The sequence below is a fragment of the Cololabis saira genome, chromosome 12, assembly GCF_033807715.1.
Source record: "Cololabis saira isolate AMF1-May2022 chromosome 12, fColSai1.1, whole genome shotgun sequence".
NCBI lineage: Eukaryota > Metazoa > Chordata > Actinopteri > Beloniformes > Belonidae > Cololabis > Cololabis saira.
Window position 1 is genome coordinate 18753695 of NC_084598.1, and position 26533 is coordinate 18780227.

General features: G+C 40.2%; 1 protein-coding gene across 2 annotated transcripts in view; it reads left to right on the forward strand.

Moving 5' to 3' along the window:
• Nucleotides 1–25947, forward strand: part of fgd (faciogenital dysplasia) — a 66707-nt gene extending 40760 nt beyond the window's left edge. Inside the window, exons 2-19 of one of the 2 annotated variants that reach the window (XM_061735840.1) lie at nucleotides 2057–2227; nucleotides 5120–5315; nucleotides 5523–6138; nucleotides 10719–10808; nucleotides 13793–13929; nucleotides 14815–14971; nucleotides 15282–15420; nucleotides 16618–16676; nucleotides 17212–17358; nucleotides 17464–17556; nucleotides 17640–17719; nucleotides 18048–18078; nucleotides 18920–19024; nucleotides 19453–19506; nucleotides 20623–20724; nucleotides 20866–20997; nucleotides 21727–21867; nucleotides 24506–25947. In XM_061735840.1, the coding sequence (XP_061591824.1) occupies nucleotides 2057–2227; nucleotides 5120–5315; nucleotides 5523–6138; nucleotides 10719–10808; nucleotides 13793–13929; nucleotides 14815–14971; nucleotides 15282–15420; nucleotides 16618–16676; nucleotides 17212–17358; nucleotides 17464–17556; nucleotides 17640–17719; nucleotides 18048–18078; nucleotides 18920–19024; nucleotides 19453–19506; nucleotides 20623–20724; nucleotides 20866–20997; nucleotides 21727–21867; nucleotides 24506–24757 (2702 nt within the window). In that variant the 3' untranslated portion in view covers nucleotides 24758–25947. The remainder of the gene's footprint in view (nucleotides 1–2056; nucleotides 2228–5119; nucleotides 5316–5522; nucleotides 6139–10718; nucleotides 10809–13792; nucleotides 13930–14814; nucleotides 14972–15281; nucleotides 15421–16617; nucleotides 16677–17211; nucleotides 17359–17463; nucleotides 17557–17639; nucleotides 17720–18047; nucleotides 18079–18919; nucleotides 19025–19452; nucleotides 19507–20622; nucleotides 20725–20865; nucleotides 20998–21726; nucleotides 21868–24505) is intronic. The other variant, XM_061735841.1, reaches the window with a different exon arrangement.
• Nucleotides 25948–26533: the final 586 nt, after the last annotated feature.

The following is a 26533-nucleotide window of genomic DNA, read 5'->3' on the forward strand; positions in this document are numbered from 1 at the left end:
AAATACTTACAGGTGCAAGGTGACATTGAGTTCATGTGGAAGTCCTTTTTAACTGATAACAGGGGTCCTTTGTTGTTTTAGCAGGAGACCTCTTGTGATTCCAGTACCAGCACTGGAAATACTCACCGATTCTGCAGAAAATAAGGCATCTGAATCAGCGAGTGTTTACATCCATGTCTGATATCAATAGATTTTTTTTTTTTTTTTTTTTTTATAAAAAGAATCCAAAAAGATTAGCACATTCAAACTTCCTGTTTTGGTTTGGCAGGTATAGAAACGGTGACTCATGGATTGAGTCTCGGTCAGCATCATGGAGTAATTTTACACAAGAAAATCACAGCAGTACAACCTGCAACATGCAGCTTCCAGTGTTGGCAGAAATGCTGCTAAATATAACACAAGCAGCCTGATTAAGCTTTTAAGTATCCATCACGTGAAAGAGCACAGAGAGTTTGACATGACAATAGTGAAAATAATTACAATCGTACACGGTTAGGACTAAATATTAGTTAAAATTTAAGAACTCATCTAAAAATAACACTGGTTCTCGGTATCAGCTAGTACTCAAAGAGCAGGTGTGTCCCAGGTATCAGGATCAGTATTGAAAAGGATAAAAATGAAATCGGATCATCTGTTTTTAGCAGTTAATCTATCAAACTGACTGTGTGTATTCCCATGCATTTTTATCCTGATGGAGATTTTTTCACGTTGACATATCAGTTTCAGTTTTATTAATAATAATTGATTGCTTCGTCTAGCTACTGCGTCTCCTTTCCCTCCCATCGGCTAAAACCACCCAAAATAAACCCAAGACTCTCATCCGGATCATCTCTTACCACATCATCACATCACTTTGCGGCACTGCCACAATTCAGCACTGGTGAAACTGGTGCTACAGTTAACCCCGTGACTCTCGGGCTGCTGAGAGACGTTAAAGTTAATGACTGAAGAGAAAATGGGAGCGTGACTCAGTAAGAGACAAAACAAGTGTAAATCTCAGACACTGATTAAAAGCAACTTAAGCTCCACGCCTATAAAAATCATCAAAAGATCCTTTTATCATGTCATTTTTTATCCTTTAGATTTAGTCAAAGGAATTGCAAATGTGTTGCCAAAATCAACCACTTTCCTAGAACAGGTGCATATATCAATTGTTCAGCAGAAGCTTTAGCAACCTGCATCCAACAGCCATAAAGCTTCTTTTTTCTTCTGTGGACCTTATTTGTACCTGATGTTGATGTGTGCTTTGTTCATAAAAACACACGAGGACACCTCTCCCTGGATTTGTACCTGCTGATAAGTGGACCTCCACATGCGTGTTATGGACCTTACGTTGCCGATCTAATGCAAGACGAGGCACGTTTATTTGTGTAGCACATTTCATATAAAAGACAATTTAAAGTGTTCTAAATGTGAATAATTGTGTTTTCAAACACACACAGTGAACTGTTGGCAAGAAGGAGGACATCAGCAGGTCTTTTGATAACCTAGAAAAATCCCAAATCCCATTCTGTGATCTGAATGAAGCTTTTATTGCTTCAAACATTATCACGTCCCAGATCAGTCACATTGGTGCTGCTGCTTTGAATAGTTGATGCACTTGGCGATGTGAGGGATATAATAGAAACAAACACATGACTGATGTGTGATGTGTGAGAGCTCAATGTGGCTTTAATTCTGAGCCGATGTACAGAACAATTGTGCAATATTATGTCACTTTCTCTCTCGCCCAGGCACCCACGCCCACAGACACACAATCTATTTAGAGGCAATGTTCACAGCAGATCAGATGATCTAGGTCAGATCCAGACCACAGCGTGTGAGAGAAACCATTCCTGTTCTACAGAGCTTCCCCTTTCTTCTCTGGTCCCCCGGCTCACTGTCTGAGGACGACACGCTGGGCTCAAGGTCATTCACGGGCAGTCCAGTCCCTGCACACTGCTGCATTGCTATAGCAGGATTGTCCTGTTTAAGGGATGGATGTGTGTTTTAAAAGAATCTTGTCAGAGCAATCGATAACCGATTTTGTGCTTATTTTCACTGCTCTTCTCTGCAGACCTGCCTGCCTCCTCTCTGCAGTACCCGTGTGGATCCGTGGACTACCTGTGTTCTCCACAGCTGGTCAAGAAAGGTCCGACGCCCAGACCATGTCACGACAAGCCCGCCATCAAACCGCGGCCCCAGCCCCCCGCCTCACCCAGAACACCAAGCGCACAGAAGCCTCAAGGTAAAAGATCCCCAGACAAAACACCCCACGCCCCTCTGACATTGGAACCGTCAGTAAGATTGAAAGGGGCACCAGAATCTGACCCCTGCTATTAAACTGTTATTCGTTGTGCTCGGGCACACACTTTTCTGTAGCGTGGTACATGTCAGCAGTGTGGCCTCACTCTGCCACTCACACGGCTTAGTAGGTCACCTCTGCAAGAGATGCCGGTGCAAAGGAGGCCAGTGGTTCCCAAGTGTTTGTTTTGGGCATCGTTAGGAGAATGATAAATATAAAAAACATGTGCAATGTTCAGGGAGTTGCTGAGAACGATACTGGGTCATTTTACCACAGACTTGGCCTCGATATTTAAAAAGCCTTATAGCTGTTCAAAGTTTGCTGCAGAAACATGGCAGGAATAATCCCTTCTAATCATGATTATGTGATTGTGATTAATATTGGAATACATGCACAATGGTGACAAAAGAGAAACAAGTGTTTAAAGAAAAGTACTGGGCCTCCGCAGGTGTCTTAGCTTCAATCTGACTTGCAGCAAGAGGACAGAAGAATTCCTTAGAGACCAGGCTGATATGTTTGGGTTGTAACTAGCTGGTAGAAAGCTGATGGAACAATTTTAGGAAAAATGGCCAACATGTTCAACCCATTGTACACTAGTTTTCAAAATAATTTATGTCAAATACAATATATTACTCTTGTAAGGTCTGTGCCAATAAAATACAGTACTTTCTTGGCCCCCAATGCCCTATTAAAGCCACGGTCATATACATTTATGCATCTTCATTTATTTATTCAGTTTATTCCTTAAATTACATGTCCTGTCTTAAGATTCTTTTAGAAGAGCACTTGGCTCTTCTGTTCTTCCTCTACCTTTCCATCAGGTTGGATACATTTATTTTGGATATTCTGCTGACATAAAATGCAGAAAACTTGCAATGTTAGAGGAATAATTGCACCTTCATTTTGAGTTGAGTTCACATCAGTCCCTCCTGCTCTCAAAGGATGATGGCAATTTAAAAGGTTGAAAAAAAACTAAAAATGTAAAAGAAAGAAAAGGTCACATGAAACAAATGAACATGTACGATAAAACTGGTGTAGCATAAGAGTTTATATTTCGATTGTCTTTATCTTCTAGACGCAGTAAGCTACTTCCGTTCTTGTCGGTGTGCTGCAGTGCTGGCAGTGCACTTTCAGATGTACACTACTCCCCTCTTGGCAGGAAGGACTTCCTGACTGCGATAGCCGTAGCTTTTCCAAAGAATCTGTGGAATAATGAAAAATAGAAACATTTTTCACAAGAACAATTGCTGAGGGGGCACAGGACACTGTTAATGGCACTATAGTCACCACTCAGCGCTTCTGTCCCTTGTTCTGTCTTTACACGTCTTTATTGTATAATTACTTTTAATAATTCAAGTTCAGTCTAATTATAATCCAGTCCCTGTAGTTTACTGAAATCAAATTGAATCCAGTACATAATAATTCTTTTCAGACGAGACTGCATTTAATCTTTCCTTTGGTTCAGTCTCTTTTGCCTTGAGCTTGTGCAGGACCGCAGGTAACCACCCTGAAGAGGAACTCTCTGTTTTCAGGATTTATTAAGAGATCTCCAGACTCAGACACGGGGGAGGGCGGCTTTCTGCCGTGACCGGTTATCGTGTGAGAGGACAGGACATAAAGAACAAAACCGAGACAATATTAGAGGTAGCAGATTAATCCGTCGGCTGATTAACGGGTACATTTTGAAAATGGGCAGCAGCCATAGAAAAATGGTTATTGGTGGACCTCAAGACAATACAGTATATACACTAAGTAAAATTACAAAATGTTCAGAATAAAATAACTCTACAAATATAAGTCAGTATTTAGTGGGACCTCCATCTGAACCGAGCACGGATTGAACTCTTTAAGCAGACGGACCCATACAGATGTTTTGACAATAACTAGGACTTCAGTTTTCTGTATTTGTTGTTCTTAAAAAGACTAGTAAATAAATGTGGGTGTCATTGATAAAACAACAATATCTTCGTGCCCAAACACTTTTATACAGTTATGTTATGTCTCTAATGTATATCTAATTTTAAATCCAGAAGCAAAGCATGATAGATTATTCTATTTTTCTATAAACGACCAATGCAATCTTGATCATTTTAGTTGAGGACCCTCAACATTAAATTTAGTATATAAATGTGTTGGACAATAAAAGACCTGAATAAAAGCTTTTTTATCTGGTTGGTCTTGATACATTTTCAGAAGAGAATGGACAGGTATGTCGTTGGCACGTGCACTAGTTTATATTCAACCTGCTCGCAGGCAGCTCTGCTCGGTGTTTGGTGCTCTACCAGACTGTGACGCACGCAGACGCAGAGGAAGTGCTTGAATTAACAACTGTGACATATCATCATATTTCCTGCTTTCAAACAAATGGGTTTCCTAAATGTAGTGCATTTAGATATACATCCATTGATGGTGAAACTGTGCTCATCTATAGGGGAAAAGCTTGTATGAGTGCTGTTTTTGTTTGTCTGGTGTTGAGTGTGTGTATGTGTGTTTTTGTTGTTTTTTTTTTTTCATCTGTCTGGATGTGTGGTGGCTTACGCACACGCTGGTCTCCAGCATCCTGTTCTGAAATAAGGAAGTTGGCAGATAGCTGACACTCCGAGTCGATTGTGCTTCTCTTTTGCTGCCTCCTTTCTGTCTCCTTTTCTTTTATACCTTTTTGTTTTATGCCGCGCTTTAACAAGAATGCAAACAAGTTAGACACCTGGACTCAGTCATGGAGGTTTTATGGCTTGCGTTTATTCGTGTCACCTGATGGTTTTTGTTAATGTCAGCAGCCTCATGCGTCTCTGTTGCTCTCCTGCTCTTGCTTTGTGTGGACCTCTGCATCTTTAGTGCCCCCTAAACCTCCGCACCTCCTTGCACTCGGGCAAGACAAGAAGCCGAAGAGGATCCCGCCAGCACCCTCAAGACCTCTGCCCGCACCCCCTCTCCCACCTAAACCAAAGCCGCCTCCAACCCCGTCGGGAGCACAGCCGCAGAGAGAGGCCCAGAAGGTTGGACTGCTCATTGAGAGGTTTGAGAACTCAAAGTAAGGACCCATTTTAACTTGAGATCTTCATTGGTTGCTTCCTAATACTTAAAATGTGCTCTGAAAAAATGAGTTATTTGATGCTAGCCAATTAGTCATCCTTCCTCTTTCACATGTATATAAACGTTTCTGTGGATGTAAAGTGAACAAATTGTATTGTAGTTAAACTCATTTGGTCATGATCTATAAAACACTATTTTCCTTCAGAGTTCCCATTCTGGGGGTGCTCCCACGGTCGCAGCTGCACCTGTGTCTGAGAATGGACACTGCATCTGACGTCCCTCCCTCCTGCGGCACGGACACCACAGCAAAGGTTGCAGGAGACTCCTCTCCCGTGGACGAACTTGCACTTGGCATCGTGGACCAAACTGATGAAGTCTCCGAACTTTCCCGTCTGGCTTCCATGCACATCGACGGCTCAGGCAACGGGGCCCTGGACAACTGTGTCGAGGATGAAATTGCGCGCAGGGTGGGTTGCCTCGACAAAGCAGAGCAGGAAGAGGGCTCTTCACATAAACTCATGGATAATCCAGACTCCTCAGAGCAGAATGGGAAGATTCCCAACAGGGACAGTGGCATTGACAGCCCATCGTGCGCCGCAGAAGGGGAGGTGTTCCCCAACGAGGACGCCATTGATGAGGAGGATCATTATGACAGTGTCACTGAAACAGAGAGTGTATCTTGCTGCGTTACCCTGGACAACAAGCGAGACTCAACGCAGGATGAGGACAGTGACTTAGATGAGGGCAGCAGTGGGGAGATACACTCGCTGACGGACGCACAGACCGCCTATCTGACAGATGCACACTCAGAGGCGAACAAGGTGAGTTAACCCACAAATCATAACCATAGAACTAAAAAAACATATTAAAAATCTGAATCTACACAGCTTTAACTATGTTTTGTAATGAAAAGTTCATGTAGCACAACTTGCAAGTTAGAAAAAGCTTAATCTCAGGCCTTTCAAGTAAAAAGCAGCTTGTGTCTATTATTATCTCAGCTTGGATGAACAGTTTCAAAGAATACTTCTGCATGAAACCTAAGACTCTATTATCGCTTCAGTTGCGGGTCACAAGTGACTGACTTGTATCTAAAAGCAGCTCTTCCCACACATGAAAGGACAGATACCTGCCCAGCAGCTGTAACAGGAGCTGCTGCTGATGACTCGATGAGAGTCTGCAGACAGAAGTCTTCCCACAGCTGGGCTAAGATTTCAGCGGGACTATTGATTGTAAACAACACTCAAACTTCCAACTGCAGGCACCCTTTTGCTTGCAGTGAAGTTTTACACTGTAATTATTTACCCAGAGGTAAAAGTATCAGGGCTAAACATACTCTGGTAGAGAAAGATGAGGAATGTACATGGTGCAGATAGCATGAACACATTTGTCAGCTAACAGTTCCTCATCAAATGTGTTTTTTTTTAGTTTTTTTTATCTACAAATGTTATGCAGACCCAAATCTCTACATGCACTCACAAACATGTGGCCGCTGCTGTCTTTCCGCACCCACAGTGTTTTGGGGGAAAGGTATCTCTGCCCTTCAGTGTTTCCTGATCATCCTAGCACTGCTGTGGCAGAGGAAGGGTGTGTTGCAAATGTGTGTGTCCATGCTTGTTAGTTTCTGTGTGTATGTGTGAATGTGTCTAACGCTGCAGCTGACATGTTGATGGCTGCATAATGACAGCCTTGTCACAGAGGATGTGGGTTTTTCAGTAAAGCACACTGCAGGAGGCTGACTGAAAACAAGTTCTGCTGACTTCGTGTGGCATTCACCTTGCAACCAGTGAATATTTGGAGCTTCTTTTTTGTTTGCTTAACAGCGGGTAGTAGTTCTGGATTTTCTCACAGGGCGTATGTTTGAGAAAGTTTCACCATGATCTGTTCAGCGTCCGAGTGTACAAGAATGCAACCACCTTCTTTTTTTTTTTATAAAGTCACGTAAACAGGCCACAACTTTACTTTTGGGCACCATGTAAATCCATCTAACCCTTGACAATGATAGAAAATGTGATGTTAAAGCCTCTGGTCAAACTTATAGTCAGAGTTCATGAAATTGTTGGGTTTTTTTTAAATACAAAACAACTGTTGAGTGTGTGTTTATCTGGTATACGGCTGTTATGAAATCCACATTATCGCAATATGCTAAATATCCCATCACCTCAATGAGTTTTTTAAGCCAGTAATACAGAGATTAACATTATGAAGAACGTCATTTATTTTTAATGTTTACTCAAACATTTTTATGTCATCTCAGCTTCAACAAGTCATAATGAGAGAGGACTAATATTTTCTCAGATTCACCTCAGCAACCTGTAACGTATCACACTAGTTTCATACATTGCTCGAGATGTTTTATAAACGTGAAACTTCCTCTCCAGAGTCCAATTAAAGTTAAATTACCACGTTCAAATTGTGAACCATTACAGCTACTATTTAATGTTACCAAAATAAAACTCCAAGTGTCATCTTCACATTTAAGACTCTGAGACAGCTGTGTGACAAATATGATACAAAACAATTTTCAGGCTTTCTTTCTTACACTTTCCATGATCTTCATGACATTTTTATATTTAAATACAGGAAAGTAGCAGTTATGTGCCTCAAGTTTGTTGCTTGTGCATGTAAATCTCTTGCGTGCAGCAATCAGTCATAATATTAGAACCTCTGGGAGGTAACGTGAGTAACTTTGCTCACGTTTCAGTGCTATGTTGACTCGGAGATACCTGCATCCTGGAATTCACGTGGCTTTTACATTAACACGTGCTTCCTACAGTTACATTTCTGCAGACCATTCACAGGCCCCCTCATGTGGCAGCCGTTTCCCCCGGCAGGACTGCAACAGGCCTTGCAAAAACTCCAAAGGAGAGGCTACTCTCCTTAACAAAAATCTGAGATAACTGTGTTAATGTTTGTCTGGAAAACAAAAATCTTGCAAGGAAAAATAAAAAGGTTTGCATGCACCTTACAGGTCCAAAGTATCTACTGGCAACATCTCAGGTTTGGATATTATTTATGTCATTGTTTGGAGCTGTTTGGACAAGGAGGACCTGCTCACCAGCACAGTGTTCAAAGTGTTAAGGGCTGATTGGTGAAGTTTTAAACCTTAGAACTTACTAACCAAGAACAGTGTTGAACAGTGTCCACGCCTTCGTCTCCTCCAGGCTTGATTATTGCAACGCACTTCTCATCGGGATCCCAAGCAAGAGCCTCAAAAAGCTTCAATACATTCAGAACAGTGCTGCTAGGATCCTGATGAGAGTGCGCAAATATGACCACATCACTCCCATCCTCCACTCACTGCACTGGCTCCCTATCTCCTCCCGGACTGAATTCAAGATCTCCCTACTCACGTACCAATGCATCCATGGCAACGCACCTCCTTACCTCAAGGAACTGATCCATCCTCAGCCCCCCACTCGCACCCGTTCAGCAAACAAGAACAACCTCCTCAAACCCACCTTGACTAAACTGGTCACAATGGGAGACCGGGCCTTCTGCTCCGTTGCCCCCAAACTATGGAATACCCTCCCCGCCCACCTGAGAGAACCGCAGACAATTGACTCTTTTAAGAGAGGGCTCAAAACCCACCTTTTTAAGAAAGCATATGCCAGCTATGATAAATGATTTTATTCTATTTTTCTATTTTTTATTTTATTTTTTTTTTTTATTTTTTACTTTCTTGTAGCACTTTGAGATTCTCGAATGGAAAGTGCGTTATAAATTAAATTTATTATTATTATTATTATTATTGATGTTCTTAAGAGATACCCTGATTCCAAATTTCTTCTTTAAGGTCCGATTTGCTGATACGGATTGTTTAGTTTTTTTTTCCAATTCTGATTTCCTGTTTTCCATTTGTAATCAACTAAATACATGAATCAACAAAAGACAGAAGTGGCTGTTTAAAGTGCTCCAAATTAGTTTTATTTTGTATAGTTCATTTTAAAGTCTGAATCGACTGTTTCAGTGCAACACCTAAGTCTTCTCGGATCACATGTACACCTGACGTTAAAAGTAAGCATGAATAGATTTTCTTGGTCACAGAGAAATGAAAAAAGAGCTTCAATGTCAAATTTTTGACTTAAAATTCAACATTTTTGTCAGATGAGCCAACGTGTCACAGATCAATTGGGAACAATGTAAGAAATACATATTTTTGCATTTTGGAGACTTCAAAATTGTCTGACACATGATATTATGATTGCAGCTAAATCTGTAACAGGTTGCCAAGATATCAGCCAGTTTGATTTGACTGTATTTACCTCTTTTCAAGCAAAACATCATTTTTTTTTTCTATTTTTTTCACCCTTCATTTTTACCCATTTTGAACATCAAACTCTTTATAGTACAGGTACAGTATAGTACAACAACAATGGGGAAACTAAATATCTAAATCCACCTGCAGAATCAAAGTGTTCAGAGTGTAAGTTTAATGGAAGTTTGACAAATGCAGGTTAATAACAATGCCTCATTCGGCTTTTCAGTGCAAAGGGTTCAACATATGTCTGTAGTGCAGTGTAGTCAAACAAACATGAAAATTCAAAAACTTGTATCTCAGAAGTGCACATGGATAAAGCTCCCGTCCTCATAGCTTTTTATATAAATGTTGATGCGGATCTGTGTCAAAATGGAAGGAGCTCTCGCTTAAATTCGGCCAAGACCTTCATCAAATCCCAGGAAATAAGCTCGGTAGTACTTTGCTAATCCTGCTGACAAAAACACCTCTGTTCTCACCTTAGAGAAATAAAATAAGGGATTATCTAAATGTGGTTAAGAACTATATGCTGGATTTCCATGCTAAAGAGTTTTAATGTCTTACCAAAAAAAAAAAAAAAATCATACTTACTCATTTTATATTTCCAACATTTGCTCATTTCACCACCACATCTTTGTTACAACTTTTAAAAAGGGCTCAGAGTTATTAGCTCCCTTTCATTAATGTGTTTAAGAGCAAAACCTGCCTGCAGCCATGCTTTGGTATTTCTCAATGCAACAGACGTCAGCGATGCCAACATGGACATTGAATTCAGAAAGGTTATCAGTTTATCCTCCTGATAAACAGCTGCAGGGGGCAGTTGCAGGCAAACTAATAATCTATTGATCACGAGCTGGTTTTAAAGTGAAATGACCTTGTGCTTATATGACTCTCTCTGACCTTTTGTTGTTTTAACTACAATAGGTACATTTCCTGAAAGTGTTCTTTATTATATTTATTTTTTTTAATTTTTTACTGGTTTTCACCCTTAAAAAGGGAGTACCTGACTCAAACTCTGGATTATGAAAGCTTGTCATTGCTGGAAGAGTAAAAGGTTTCCTCTAATGTAACATGGTGGGGTTGGTGCTTTTATTTGCTTTTCATGTCTCAGATGTAAAATCTGGTGCTTGTGTTTATTTTCCTCAGTGCTCAGAGGCTCAGAAGCTCTTGAACATCGCCAAAGAGCTACTCCACACTGAAGAGGCCTACGTAAAACGACTCAACCTTCTTGACCAGGTAACGCTCAGCGTCCATCCTCCACCCTCTGTGGGATAGACGATTAATTAAAACGTCCAGTACTTATTCTTGTAGATGGGTTATAGCGACAGTCTTTTGAACCATGTTCACCGGTGTTGAGAATAAACAGGCAGTGGTTGAACGTTCTTCCTCTTTGCTCTGATCATGTGGTAGAGGAGGTGAGCAGCACAGAGCAGCTATGGTTTATGTGCTGCTGACTTCCTGTTTTTGTCACGTTCGCTGCTGCCACACTCGTTTCCATGGTAACCGTTGAGTTCACCTGTGGTTGTGATTGACAAGGAATAAAAGTGCACGGAGATGATGGCCAAATTATTGCAGGAGGTATGACAAATGGTAGATGGGATTTAATTTTGCTGAAACTGATGCCAGGACAGATTTTCTTCCCACTCATCTGAGTTTGTCATGGTGCTCGCTGGGAAAATGAATCCCCAACGGGGTTCATATTCACTGAATCATTTAATTGCATTCTCTGGGGATGCTGCATTTCACTTCCATATGGTGTGTGTGTATGTGTGTGACATTGTACCATATTTTATTGATCCCTATAAAAAAAAAGAAAAAGATTCTGCAAAGATGACTAAGATCACTGACAATGGGACGTGAAAGACCATAAAAAATTGGGTCATGAAAGGGCAGGAAATGAAAGACAAGACAGTGATAAACATCAATATAGAAGTGTCAGTCTCTAAGAAATTGGCTTATTTTTCTCTTTAGTCCATGTCCTCATTTTTTTCAGTCGTAGTTCTAAAACTGCTGCTTGTCTGTAAGCGTGAAGCATCCAAGCCCACGTTACGAGGGCCGTGCTTTCCCTTTGAACTGGGAAGTGGGAATCCTTTTCTTCGAAGTCGGAAATTTAACTGAGAGTCTTAATTCAGGATGTTCAGCCCATGCACAAAAACAGAGGATAAAAACTGACCTATACCCTCCACGACAATGTCAAGGGATTTATCAAAATATGGCAGCCCGTTCTGGACAAAGTGGACCCCCTTGGAGTGAACTTTGGTTTACCTAGCTAACATGTGAAATAATTACAGCATGCCCTAGCAATATCATTATGCCAGCCTGATGGTGTGTGTTTTATTTTGTCTAGTTTTTATTATTTCCGTATCTGTCTTACTCTGCCCCACTACTACTTTTTGTTTTGTCTTTTTTTTTTTTTTTTTTTTTCCTTACTGGGGTATTATGTCTGTTTAGTGTGTCCTGCTGAGTTGTGTTCTCCCATTAAAATGTTCAATTTTGGGGAGGGAAAAAAAAAAAAAAGTGGTTCTATAAAAGTGCTGAACAGATATACTTGTAATGCTGTCAGAACCTCAATAAAGAGAAGTTAAAAAAAAAAAAAACAGAGGATAGCTGTAGTAATAAACTTCAGAACAGCACTGCTGTTTCATACAATTCAAATACACCAAAGCTAATATCAGCTGATATGGTTGGTGAGCTAATCTCATTGATCTAGTTTCTGGGGTAGATAACCAACTGTGAGATGGTCTTAATGACATCACCGTGATGTCAGCAGGGGTCAATTCCCCAGACTTGAGAAAGCTCTGAAAAAGTTAAATGTATTTTCAAGAATTACATCTACTAACGAACTGAAATCGGCAAGTAGAATCAGTTATTGGTATTTGGTTAGTTATTTCCTTGGTTCCAGCATGCTGTTATGAATCAGTTACACTGCTGCCAGGCAAATAAGTTTTGGAAAATGGACCCGAACATCTGATGATGGCAGTTTATATCGTCTTAGAACATTTCACAGGTCAGCTTCCAGTCAGAGCACATAAGTGCGACAGTGCAGATATATAAAAATTAATTGATTTACTTGTCGGGGACAATGTTTGACAGTCGCGTCACCATCATAAACTTTCGTGAGATGCTTCAATTAATATTACATCTAGTTTAATGGAAATGTTATCTAAGTGAAACTTGTTACAAGTCAAATGTAAAAAAAAAAATTAAAAATATAGAATCAGCATTAAAATAAAAAAAAAACAGAGAATTTCCAAATGATTATATAGCTTTCTTTCAGCATTAAGAAATGGGTCAATATACACCATTGTTGAAACAACATACTGCACTAACAGTCTAGTAATCTAGTATACAGTACTGCATACTATTCTGGAAGCTTCCTTTAGTAACCTTATGGTTGAATAAATGTATTGATTAGGGCTGGATTTGGTACTGGTTAGTTAAACTAACTGTATATTCATGAATGAGGCAGCATACTGTAGGGTTTACTCATCAGTCTTGATTCATTCAGTAAAAACCGAACCAAATAAAACAAAGAAAAAGTACTTGTTTATGCACCAAGATTCACCTTCAGTGCACTCAGGGGTTTAACTAATATAGTGTGAATTAAAATAAAATTCACTATACTGCTCACTTAAAAAGCAGGAGTGAAAATAGAATGAATTAAGTCTGAATAACTGCATGTTTTTAAATGATTATGGCTTTTAGGTTGCATAATACGACTAAGTAAAGACTAGTTATACACCATTTAGATGGAAATGTGTGGCGGTATTAAATCATGTCAATCCAAATTACTTCTTTAATCATGTTACTTATTTCCAGATGGTAGCTTGTGACGTGCTCCTGGAATGACTTTGAAATCATTTCCATTTTGACCCCAAGGATTCACTTGGGCAGGATCATCAGTCCAATTTGTGTCAATATAAAATCAAATGTAATCACACTCACCCAAAGCAAATAAGGTGAACCAACTTTGATGGATTATGTTGACCAAATCTGATATATTTTAATGAAGCAACCAAAGTGCTTAAAGAAAGCTATGCATTGTAGAAACAGTGAGTGTGCATGCGGTCATGCGGTTCTAACTCAGTTTTTCCCAGCACTTAATCAGTTAAAGATACGTTGATGGTGACTGGGTTGAAAACAGAATAACTCAACATATTGGCTTTGACAAATGCTACATGGAAACATCTCATGGATCATGTGGTTTACCTTCTCTGCAGGTATTTTGCACTAAGCTCACAGAGGCTGGAATCCCTCAGGACGTCATCACAGGGATCTTCTCCAACATCTCCTCCATCTACTGCTTCCACGATAAGTTCCTGCTGCCTGAGCTAAAGACACGGATTACTGGAGAATGGTGAGGAGTAAACACACAGCTGTCCGCCGGCTTTCTGAAGGTTGATAGGGTACTGCCCTTGCTTATGTAGCATTTTTTTATAACCTCACACGGGTTCAAAAAAGCCCTATGTCTTTCCCTTAATACAAATACTCACTCAGCATTTTTTTATAATTTAAATGTAATTTTATTATTATATTATTACTTAGCATATGTTTACTCTAGTTGTTAAAGTCAAGACGGCTGGAAGACGGTATGTAGCCTTGTGTATTAGCAGTCAGATGTGTACTTCTTTTTTGTGTGTTACAGTTTTAGATTGAGGGAAATGATGGGCTTTTTGTTTTCCCACGCTGAACAGGAAATAATATCTAGAGTGTGATTATTGTGCCAACATCAGCCATCCGTGACAGGCAGTGACTCGTCTAGAGAACCACGTTGATAGAAGTCACCTGTAAAAACAAACAAACAGTCAGAGAAGTGCACCTGGGGAAGAATGTTGGCAAGAAGAATTTATTTGTGCGACGGTCCAAAATTTTGGAAATGGGTCCCCTGTTTTTTTTAACTTTTGTTTGTGTTTTCCGGCTGATCGATTATGATAAAGTTTGCTGTTTTAAGCTAAGATGATATTACGTGTTTTGGAACTCTCAAGAGAAGTAAACTTCAGCCAGAAAAGTCCCATTAAAAATAAAATGCATAACTGTCTTTTCTTCTCGTTAAGAACTGAATTGATATAAAAATAGTTTTGGGGATTTGTTTCCAAAACTGTGACCGCTGACCAGACATGGGAAACTTTAATAGAAAATGTTTTTCAATGAAAGCTTTTCGAGCTAAAGTAGTTCACCTTGTTCGTGGGACTCGATGTGTGATGTGCAGGGTGATCACTTCATTTTTTTGTTTTGACTGTAGGGACTCAAATCCTCGTATTGGGGATATCCTCCAGAAGCTGGCCCCATTCATGAAGATGTATGGAGAGTACGTGAAGAACTTCGACCGAGCAATGGACCTGGTCAACACGTGGACGCAGAGGTCTTCACAGTTCAAGAGCGTTGTTCAGAACATCCAGGTTTGCATCTGTTTGTCTGTATCCAGTATATATAATGACCGGTATAATAACCAGTCACTTCCTCAGCTGCTTTATGATTTGATTTTTCAGTTCCCTTTTGGAGTTAGTAAAGTTTCTCTTTTTGTTTAATTGAATTGAGTTTGAGAGAAGGTGTCAAATTGCATGGCTCCAACAGATTTTGAGTTTTACACCAAGGTGAAGACAATCTCCAACGTACTTTCGATTTCTTGTATTTTATGAAAAATTGACAATAAAGAGTTTTCAGAACTAATCATTTCAAATAACTTTGTGTTTGTGTTTGAACCTACAGAAACAGGATGTGTGTGGGAACCTAACATTGCAGCACCACATGCTGGAGCCGGTCCAAAGGATCCCCCGCTATGAGCTGCTGCTCAAAGATTACCTAAAGAAGCTGCCTGATGATGCTCTGGACCGAAAAGATACAGAAAGTGAGAAATAAAACCCACTATTTTCACTGCAACACACACGCATGCGTGCATCAACGGTTACAACCTGCAGCATATATACAGTGGTAGACAAATTATCCAGTTTCTTAATGAAATAATCTCTTGATAAACATCAAGAGAATAAGATGAAAGAACTTGAACCAGTGAAGACACGGTTGTTGTTTGACTGAGGGAATGGAGAACTCGAGCAAAACTGGTGTTGTATATAGTTCGACTGCTGACTGTCTGAGTTCTCAGGCTCAGCGTTGGTGTATCAGTTGTCACATAAAACATTTTTACTTCTGAGAGCGTTCACAGCACAAACTGCAGAATCACTCCAGTGGTCAGAAGAAGCCATAAATTCATTAATTCTCAGTTTTTCCTCATGGGAGGACGTTCAGCAGCTCCAGAGCTCCATCGTACACAGCTTTTTTTTCATGATACTACAAATAGATCGGAGATACTTAACCAGAGAGGGTAATTACAGTGTTACAGCAGCAACAATCCCAATGTCAAAACAGAGACCAATAAACTGATGTGCACCACAGCAGCAGCGATCCCAGAGATGCTTGGCTACAAGCTGAACACCACAAACCATAAAGAGCAGTGTCGTTTATGGAGAAGAAGGCTGGAAGTCGGGATCAAGGCACTGCAAAGTTCTCCTGCTGTCACAGCAACAGGAGGTCTAAGACAGAAATACAATCATTTGAAAAGAAATACATTGCTAATTTTTGGAATGACTGTAACATTACGGTGTAACAGTCACATGAAAAAGAAAGTAAAGCAAGTGACAACCAGCACAGATTAATCACATAATTCACATGATCTGACGTTGTCCTACATCCGTGTGTCCATCTATCTAAGCTTTAACCCCACGCTGAAATGGTTGGAGTCTGGAAGGGATTGTCTCTGTCATCCACTCTGTCCCTCCACCTGCAAGTCTCCTCTGTTTATGTAGGATATGATTAATGCACCGCCCTCTGGTGCTCACAGGCATTTGTTTTGCTGCACTCCCTGCTGGCTGCAAGCCCCTCTAAGCACGTAGTACAGTAAATACAGCATGCATGTTTAGTCACTGACCTTTTTGAGTCTATGCAACATGATTGATTATTGGGGTATTTCATAACAACTGGTTGTTCTCCTGTGTTTGTCGTTAGTGTTTTATCCTCACATCATTGCATCTGTTTATGTGTATTACAGAGGCACTGGAGCTCATCTCTACTGCAGCCAACCACTCCAATGCAGCAATCAGGAAGATGGTAAGGCTTTCTTCAACAGTAAACTTCTCTCTTTTTTTTTTTTTTTTTTGCTTATTACTATTTCCTCAACAAACTTCTTTCAACCCCAAAGTCCTGTCTGCTTGCGCTTTTTAAGAAAGAGTAGCGTGATACCGAGTCAAAGACTTGCTGATGATGTCTCCCCGTCAGCAGCGTTGCATTAACTCAGACAGGAAGTTGCTGCTTCCTGCCTAATGTGTCATGATGCGCAGAAGCCCGAGCGACTTTCTCCAATACTCATCCTCTGCTGCTCTTTTATCTGTCTGGCCATGATATCTACACATCACACATCCTTTAAACAACCTAAGCAAAAAATGAGTATGTATAGATAGAGAAATAAAACTTTCTAATTTAGTGAAACAAACAAACATGTCAGTCAAAAACCAAATGAACAGGCAGAGAGAGTTGAGCATGAAGCTCCATCTGTTTACTGCTACGCCCATCCACTTGTCTTCAGTCTGTCATCAGTCTTTCTGCAACTGCCCTCCTCATCTTCCCATTGCCCAATATTTTTCAGGAGAAGATGCACAAGCTGTTGGAAGTGTACGAGAGGCTCGGAGGAGAGGAGGATATAGTCAACCCAGCCAATGAGCTCATCAAAGAAGGACACATCAAAAAGATGTCAGCCAAAAACGGAACAGCACAAGACCGATATCTCTACTTGGTGAGAGGACTTGGAAAATATCTCACTGGCAGAGGAAGGATTTTTTTATTCTAATTTATACATTTGTACTTTTTAACTACAACAATATGTTTTTCTCTGATGTAGTTCAACAATATGGTGCTATACTGTGTGCCTAAACTCCGACTGATGGGGCAGAAGTTCAGTGTCAGAGAGAGGATTGACATTGCTGGCATGGAGGTATCGTTCTGCTCCTCCATCTCTTTGAGATGTTGTCTTGTTTTCGCCTTCAGCCCTTCACTAATCCTGCTTCTTGATCTCAGGTTCAGGAAAATGTGAAGCAGAATCTTCCTCACACGTTCGCCATCATTGGTAAACAGCGCTCTCTGGAGCTTCAGGCCAGGTAAGAGCGCTGTAGCCTGCCACCGAGCAAAAACTGGAACTACTAGTTAAACACAAAGAGGTTTAGAAGTTTGCATCTGTTTCATGTCAGAAATTTTATTTCTTAATGATCACCTTTTCATACAACCATCTAGTGTTGGACAGAGCGAAGCTGATACAATTATTATGATCCAATAATGTCTCATTACTGGCTTAAACACATCCGGACTCTGTTTTTGTTTGTTTTTTAATATTTACATTTTTATGTGACGTGTTAGTCTAACCCTTTTCATTCTGCTGGTCTGTATTTTTGTGAAAATGAACCAATATATCTCATATTTACCCTCCAGGACAGCGGAGGAGAAGGAAGATTGGATTCAGGTAAGGATCATACAGTAACATACTGGACTGTCTCAGAAAATTAGAATATTGTGATAAAGTCCTTTATTTTCTGTAATGCAAAAATGTCATACATTCTGGATTCATTACAAATCAACTGAAATATTGCAAGCCTTTTATTATTTTAATATTGCTGATCATGGTTTACAGCTTAAGAAAACTCAAATATCCTATCTCAAAAAATTTGAATATTCTGGGAATCTTAATCTTAAAATGTAAGCCATAATCAGCAATATTAAAATAATAAAAGGCTTGCAATATTTCAGTTGATTTGTAATGAATCCAGAATGTATGACATTTTTGTTTTTTTAATTGCATTACAGAAAATAAACTCTATCACAATATTCTAATTTTCTGAGACAGTCCTGTACATGCAAATTCAAACACACATCTTGTGCACCTGTACCCTCGCTCATTTTTTTTTTTTTTTTGTGAAATATAATCACTAAAAATATTCTCAAAGTATGTATTCACCATTTGAGTTTTACTGTAACCGATAAAAGCCCTTGGTTTAGCTCATGCATCCCATGAAACCAGAGTAAAGCTGATTAAACCATTTGACAGAGGGGGCTTTTTGTGAGTTTTTATTGAGTAAGTAGGTTTGTAGGCTGACAGACATCCACCATGCTACTGTGTCTTTGTTCCCTATTCAGCAGGAAATGGAAACAGAGTTTTTATGAGCTCTGAAAAACACACGCACACACTGAAGGGCACACACTTTTCCATTGTGTTGTTTCTAAATGCGTACATGACTGATCAGTTTTTGATTCTCTTTCCTCTTCATCTTTTCTTGTCATCCCCCTAAACCCCTCCTCGCTCTCAGGTGACTAAGGCCACTATTGAACGGCACAAACAAAACAGCGAAACCTTCAACAAGGCTTTCAACAGCTCCTTCTCTCGTGAAGATGACCATCTGCCTGATTCACCGGTCAGTGTCACTGTCCCCTAATCTCCAACTTCATTGACAAGTCACTTGGCAGGTCATGGTGTGCACTGAATCATGGGAGACCGCCGGTAGACCAAACAACTTTGTCATAGTCTGGTCTTTGTCTGCCTGAGCAGCTCTCCATCTATGGATGTGGTGGTATTATACACAGAAAGAAGCTCTTTCTTTGCACATGTCACTGCTGTGAGTGTCTTCTCCTAGACTCCGTCATGACCTAATAGGGAAAGCCCGAGTTAAAGTTTACACAGAACTGTTATGGATCAGATTTGACCCACTTTGGGTTGGCTTGAGCTGGATCCAAGCCAAGCAAGAGGACTGGATTCAGAGGGTCCAGATTGACATCTAGTGGTAGAGTTAAATGAATGCAGGAGGAAGCTGCTGTTGCTCATGGTGTGGGTTTCTCCCCTCAGGGTCCCTGGTCCAACACTTCCATGGACTCGGACGGCGAGAGACTCCACGAAAGGGTAAGATGCCGTCACACAGGGGGAAGATTTGTGGTTGCACACGTGCTGGTGCAGCTCAGGCTCCCAGTTAGTGATGCACCTCTGGCAGATGTTGAGTTTAAACTCGCATGGGAAATGTATACATATCGATTAGCAGCAATAAAAGAATATTGTTTAATAACACTCAAAAAAGAGAGAAAATTTGACTTTTAAAAATATTAAAAGTAGAGCCGGAGGACCTTGATGGAAGAACAGTGCTGTAGGCTAAATATGATCAATTCTGGGTTTGATTGCATTTCTCCAGTTCAGCTCACACGGCACGTCCAGGAAGGGCTTGTTGTGGTTTATTTTTTTCCTTTGGTCTTTAACCATTTTAAATGAGGATGTGCCAGAGTAGGGAGCAGCATTTCCAGATCGTGTTTTATACATATCTTTTCATTTTATAATCATGACAGAACATTCCTTTCAACTGGTGGGTAAAGCAAAGAGGCGTCTTCACTGACTACTATGTTCAGAAGTGTTCTTGAACTCCACTTTGGACGTTTACACAGCGCCACATGGGGGCGTGGGTGTCCACAATTAGTTTTCATGACTTCTCTGGATTCATTTAATCTGTTAATCATTTCATATACCACAATTGATGAAATGCCTCATTTTAACATTTACAGTGCACTGTTAACATTTTACTTTGTGCAAACATATTTTTTGGAATATGGAAGACATTTGTGTGTAAATGAATCTAAGCATAGTCAGAGAGTTTGTGGGTTTTTTTTTTTTACTCTTTTTGAAAAACCACTGCCATTTCATAAAATTTTATCTTCTTAGAAGTACCAGTATCTTGAATTTAAAAAAAAAAGCAGAGTATTTATGTTGCTTTTCACAGGGCACAAAATGGTTGCAGCTTTTACGGCGAACCTATCACCTACTCTACATCTGTCAACCTCAAATGTCGTATGAAAGACTTTGTTTTTATAATTACTCGTGTGTTTCTATGTGGGTGTCATCATGCATGGTTGTTTATAGATGCAGAAAATGAAAGACAAAGCAACACAAACCCTCAGATGTTCCCTCTTCTTCACTTGAGCTAAAACAGAACCCACCAAAGATGTTGAAACTCCTCCTGTTTTTATTTTTCAGAAGAGTTCCAAGAAGAAGGAGAAAGAGAAGCAAACATGCAAAGGCTGCAATGAGAGCTTTAATTTCACCAAGCGCAAACATCACTGCAAGGCCTGCGGAGCGGTGAGCACAGATGGAGCAACAGAAATAGATTTGAAGTGAAGGAGAGAAATTGGGAGGAAACTGATGGGAATATTTACTACTGATGTTTAATGGTCTGTCTTTTCTTTTCTTTTTCTTTTCTCTGTGTGCACACTCCAACAGGCCATCTGTGCAAAGTGTTCAAAGACCTTGGACAACAAAACCAGCAGAGTGTGCCCAGAATGTGCCCAGAAAGCCAGCGTCAGTCTGGAGAATTCCTGTGCTGGTGAACAGAAAAGAAAAGCTGCACCTGAGGTGACACATGAAACAGATATTCCAAATAAAAGAAAACATGCACATACTCTCAAGGCATACACACCCAACACGTGTGCCATGTGTTTATATATAAAGCCGCAATAAACATGGGCAATCAAGAACTGAAATCACTGCGCATTGTGATTAAGCAATAGAGGGACATTTTTGAATGGACACATGTTCACATTGAAAGATCAGCTTATCCCTTTTCAAAGACTGATATGATGATGAAACATCAGCTTAAGGAGGACCAGCAGTCTGCTGACGCACCAGTCTGGTGCTGCAGGTGTCTTTACCTCTGTCTGCCCGCTGGATGTGCAGTCTTTTCTGCTTACAGTGTAGACCTGACAGGAGGATACTGATGATCTACATGTCCTGAAATTGTCACAATGTAATGTCCCAGTTTCATTCTGTTTCATTCAGCCTTTATGTTGGGATTCAAATGGTAAACGAATGAGTCGTCAATAAGAATGTCACCACAAGGGGGAGCGCGAGGCCTCACAAGTTTAGAACAGCCAGAGGAGCTTAGACACATGTCTATGTACAAATCCCATTGTGTCCTACAGTGTTATGTAAGGGTGGAAAACCTGTACAGTCAGTTGCTCATCAAATTTAAATCCCAACGTTGTACGTAGATACAGTTAAATCTCAACCTGTTCATAGAATGTGTTTTATTCAGTCTAATAAGCTCTGTCCATTAATCACTGGTCTTATTGTTTCTTTGTTAAGAGACAAGCGTCTCTAACAGGAGAAAACTGCCTGCTGTGTGGCTACCTTCAAGTGCAGGAGAAGGGGAAGAGCTGGACAAAGGTGTGGGTGGCTGTAACTAAGGCTGAACCACTGGTGCTGTACCTGCAAAGTAATGGTCAGGTAAGAGTTGAACACCCCTCCTCTCGCTTAAAAAAATGAACTAAACTCTGAAGCATTAGATTTAGATGCAATTCCTGTTTTGGGTTCAGTATCGTGCCAAAGCAAGACAATAAACATTGCAACAGTTCACCCACATGGAGCCTGAGTCATCGGCTTTTTATCTGCTGATCCTCTTGCTACAACTGTCTGGTCTATATTTACATCCTGTCTACGGCCTCTTCTGAACCAGGACATCTGTCCAAAGTAGTGCCTGGATGCCTCACACACTGTGTGCAAGTCAAATCCATCCAGCCCTGCTTGTGTCAAAAGGATTTTGGTGTCCTGAATCTGTTTTCAGGTACAGCCGCTGCTGGCCCTGCTGCTTTGTGCGGTGGTTGGGGTTTGTGGTGGACAAATGACACAGCTCAGGTGTCCTGAAGCAATATTAATATCATTTTACCTGGACAAGGGTAGCCTTGCAAGCATGGATGTATCTGACTGACTTATAAAGTCACACCAGTTAGCAGCCTTTATCAACACACACTCATACAGGGAGAGAAAGAATCTTCATTCAGGATGTGGACTGGGACAGATGAATCTTCACCCTCCCACTACAGAACCTGCTCAGCCTCCGTATAGCCAGTGTTGTGCAAGAAACATGAGCAGTCGGATGTTTTCTCAATAAAAAGTGCATCACATGCAAAGATGCAGCTTACCTACCTTACTTATAAATGCTTTTACCTAAACCAAATTATCTTATATTTGGTATCTGCTCAGAATTTCAGAAATTCATTGAGAGACTCGTTCAGAAGTCTAGTTTCAGATCTGATTTCGGAGCCGATTTGGTGATTTTGAAGTTTACAGACAAACGTTCTTCTGGATCATATTCTGTCTCGTTCAACATAAATAGGGTTGTCCCGATCAGGATTTTTTAGCTCCCGATCCGATATCAAACACTTTAGTTTGAGTATCTGCCGATCCCGATTTTTCCCGATCCGATCACTTTTTTTGGCTCCTGATACATTTCCAATACTTTTTCCCCAATCAGATACATTTTGGCAATGAATTAAAAAAAAAAAAAAGAAAGAAAAAAAAAAAAGAAGACTAAAACTAAATGATCCCAAGTTTCTTTTATTGTCCATTGGAGAACAACATGGACATATATTTCAACAAAGCTTATCAGCTTTGGTGCCACAAAATGTAAAAACATGAAATTGTAAACTAAAACAAAAAGTGCAGAATAGTGCAATAACAAAAATACATTAAATTAACTTCAAAAGAGGTAGTTGAATGACATCCAGTCAAACTCACAAACACAAGAAAATTAAAATACTTTTTGGCTTAACCTTAGTGCAACATTCAGAATGGCATGAAATGAATAGCAGCAGCTTAATGCAACATGAACATATATAAAATTTCACAATTCAAACATGTAAACCATGTTAGTTTCGCTTACTTCGTCACTTCCGGCCAAATGCAACAATATATAAAACGATTTGATATATATTAAAAACATTAATAACTAGGTATGTCCCGATACTTTTTTGGCCGATACCGATGTTTTGAAAATGCTGTGATTGATCCCGATCGATCGGGCTGCCGATCGATCGGGACAACGCTAACATAAACATTACCAGGGATAGAAAAACAAACTTGGATACATTTCAAGTAATACTATCTTTACAGTGCAGTAACAATATTGTCAGAGGAAAAAAAAAAAGCCCTGCACTCAGGATGGCCAACTGTCGGCGCAGCTTTATCAGCAGCGTGTGCTTAATTGTGCTGAACATCTGTTCAGAGTAGACCTTTAATTATTTATCTATTTGCATTAAATGCTGCATACTGCATATTTCATGGATATTGTCGGTGATATGCTTTCCAGAGTGCACTGTACTGACTTCAAAATGAAATCATGGATTTAAAAATAGAACAACAAATTATCATATCATTCAAGGTGAATTCTGATTCATATGCAGATATACTGATATATTTGTCCTTATTCTTCTTAAGATAATAAAAAGGACTGATAATATTGATACCATAGTATAAGATGTATACAAAATCTAAGAGTAGCATTAACTTTCAGCTGGACATGGCCCTTTAAGAAGATACAGCAACACTGAACTGGACCAAAAGTCAGCGTTATGCTACAAAATATCAGTTTGCACATTTTACTGGTTGTAATTTGGCACATGAATAAAAAAGATTTCATGTCGTACTCTAATTGTTCACACTTCTACACAAAAACCGTACACGTTCCAGTCATATTAGAGTCTCACGATCTTGTTGGAAGGGTTTGCTAGAGGCAGTAGATAGTCATTGGTTGCTGATGGCACGCAGAGGAAGTCAGCCTGTAAAAGCCTTCCTAGTCTCCATCTCCAAGAATAATATCCCAATCCCACTGCAGAAAGCTGCCATTCTAAAGATTAGGACAAATGCGAGTTGCATGATTATAGTGAAGCACACAGGGAGGGGGGAGCAGAGGGCAAGGCTTACTGCACGTGCTGTGTGAGATATATTCTCCTCCTGTCTGAAGTGGCAAGCTGTCGCTTATATCGTTTAAACTATTTTCCTTTCTCCAGACAAACACTCACTTGAGATATTGAATTTTCCACTCATTCGCCATTTGCATGTTGGTTCTGTTTTAACTTCTCTGCAGGAATCCAAGGGGTCGCGGGCAGTACCTCTCCCCGGGTTCGAGGTTAGCGCGGTACCGTCGGGAACAGCGGACAAATCGGACGTCAAACACATCTTCCGGCTCAGTCACACCCAGCTCCAGCAAACGTTACTTTTAAGTGCCCAAGACGCAGAACTTCAGGCCAAGTGGGTGGAGGTCCTCTCCAAAGCTGCCCGTGGAGAAATGCCCACGGATGCATCAGCAAGTCTGACTGAACACAGGAAGAGCCAGTAGTGGCCACACTGGAGCCACAGGACTCGTCCGCCTCCCGGTCTCCTGTGTATAGAGCACACATTACTTGAATTCATTTTACATTGGCACTTTTTTTTCCTCCAACTTTCAAAAGGACAACTCAATCCTTCCTATGCCTCTGCAATCTCATCCTCCTGACCACACACCAACTCCTTCTTCTCCGTCTTTCTATCTCTCTCACATACAAGCAAGGACTATGCTACCGAGCCAACAATGCCACTGGTCAGGATTTTATTATAAAACTCTCATTGTGTTCAGCAGCTTGAGCAGAAGAACTATTATTTGTAATATATCTGAAGAAAATTTTTAAATGAAGTTCTTGTACATTATTTCACAGTGTTGTGAAGCATTAACTCTTAAGTGTCTTGTTTTTCCATTCGTGCGGAAATGTGTGTATGTGTGTGTGTTTGAGTGTGTGTCCCCCTCCTGTGTTTCTTTTTTAAGTATTGAATGTTGATGTAAAAATCCACAGTGGTGGTTCAGTGGATATTGTACAGTATGTATACTATAGTTTGATGTACTGAAACAAAGAAAAGACATTTAACTTAAAGACAAAGAAATGTGTTAATTTGTGGCTGGCCACCTGATGCTCCCGGTTCTAGCGCCCATCTTACCCTCTCCCCTTCCCCTCTCTCTCTTCAGTACATCAAAACCTGATTCCCTCTCCATCATTGGTCCTGGAGTCTTAACTTATATCTACCCCCACTCTCGTTCCTGTGAATGATCGCAGCCAGAATGAGATCAGGTGGCGTAGTTTCTGACCCTGTGGTTGAAGGTCCGTCACAATATCTTGACTTCCTGTATAGTTCTGTGTCTCAACATATCAGCACCTCTCCCTTTGGTGATGTGACGGAAATCAAGTACTGTACTATTAAACCGTACCCGCTGCGTTGCCCTCTTCCAAGTCCCCTGTCAGCACCAGCCTTTAAACAAGAGTAGCAAATAAACTTGTCATTGGATCTCTTTGTGCATGTAAAATCACTCATATTTATATACCCTGCTATGAAATCTTGCCTTTGTCCCTCTTTTTTATCCTCAAGAATTCATTCTTGTTGTACTGTAAGTGAGCAGTCACCAATGAGTGTTTTAATCATGGATTGTGCACAGTGGGAAAACGGTCAAGCATATCATAAATAAATAAAACGTGGCTCATTTGGTGCCACTCAATAAGATCCTTGCACATCTTGAGATTTATTTGAACATAAATGTGATGATATTAGTAACACCTCATATGTCAATCTCTGCCAGCAGATATTTTCTTTCTGATATTCTGATCTTGCTGCTACACACACTTTCTTACTACAGTTACTGTAGTTTCATGTTCAATTCCACTTTTTACTTCAGTGTTTATTTATTACTTTATCCTGAGTTAAGTGTGAAGCATTTTACCTACATTTCTGTACACCTTTTTCTTTTTTTGCCAAGCCTTAACCAAGCTTATACACGCACACACACATTGATTGATAAATAGATAGATAGATACCGCATTTTCTGGACTATAAGCCGCTACTTTTTTCATAGGTTTTGAACCATGCGGTTTATACAAAGGTGCGGCTATTCTGTGGATTTTTCTTCCACCACTCGGAGCGCTCTAACCGGAATTAGAATCAAAACTAAGACAAAATAAATGCAAAGAAGAATACGATACTTCTTCTTTAGCAGATAGAAGTAGGTAGAAGCAGATTTCAAACAGATAAATAGATAAATAAATACAGGTTATTTTCTCTTGGTTCTGTCCCGTTTTAATCAGCAAAGTTG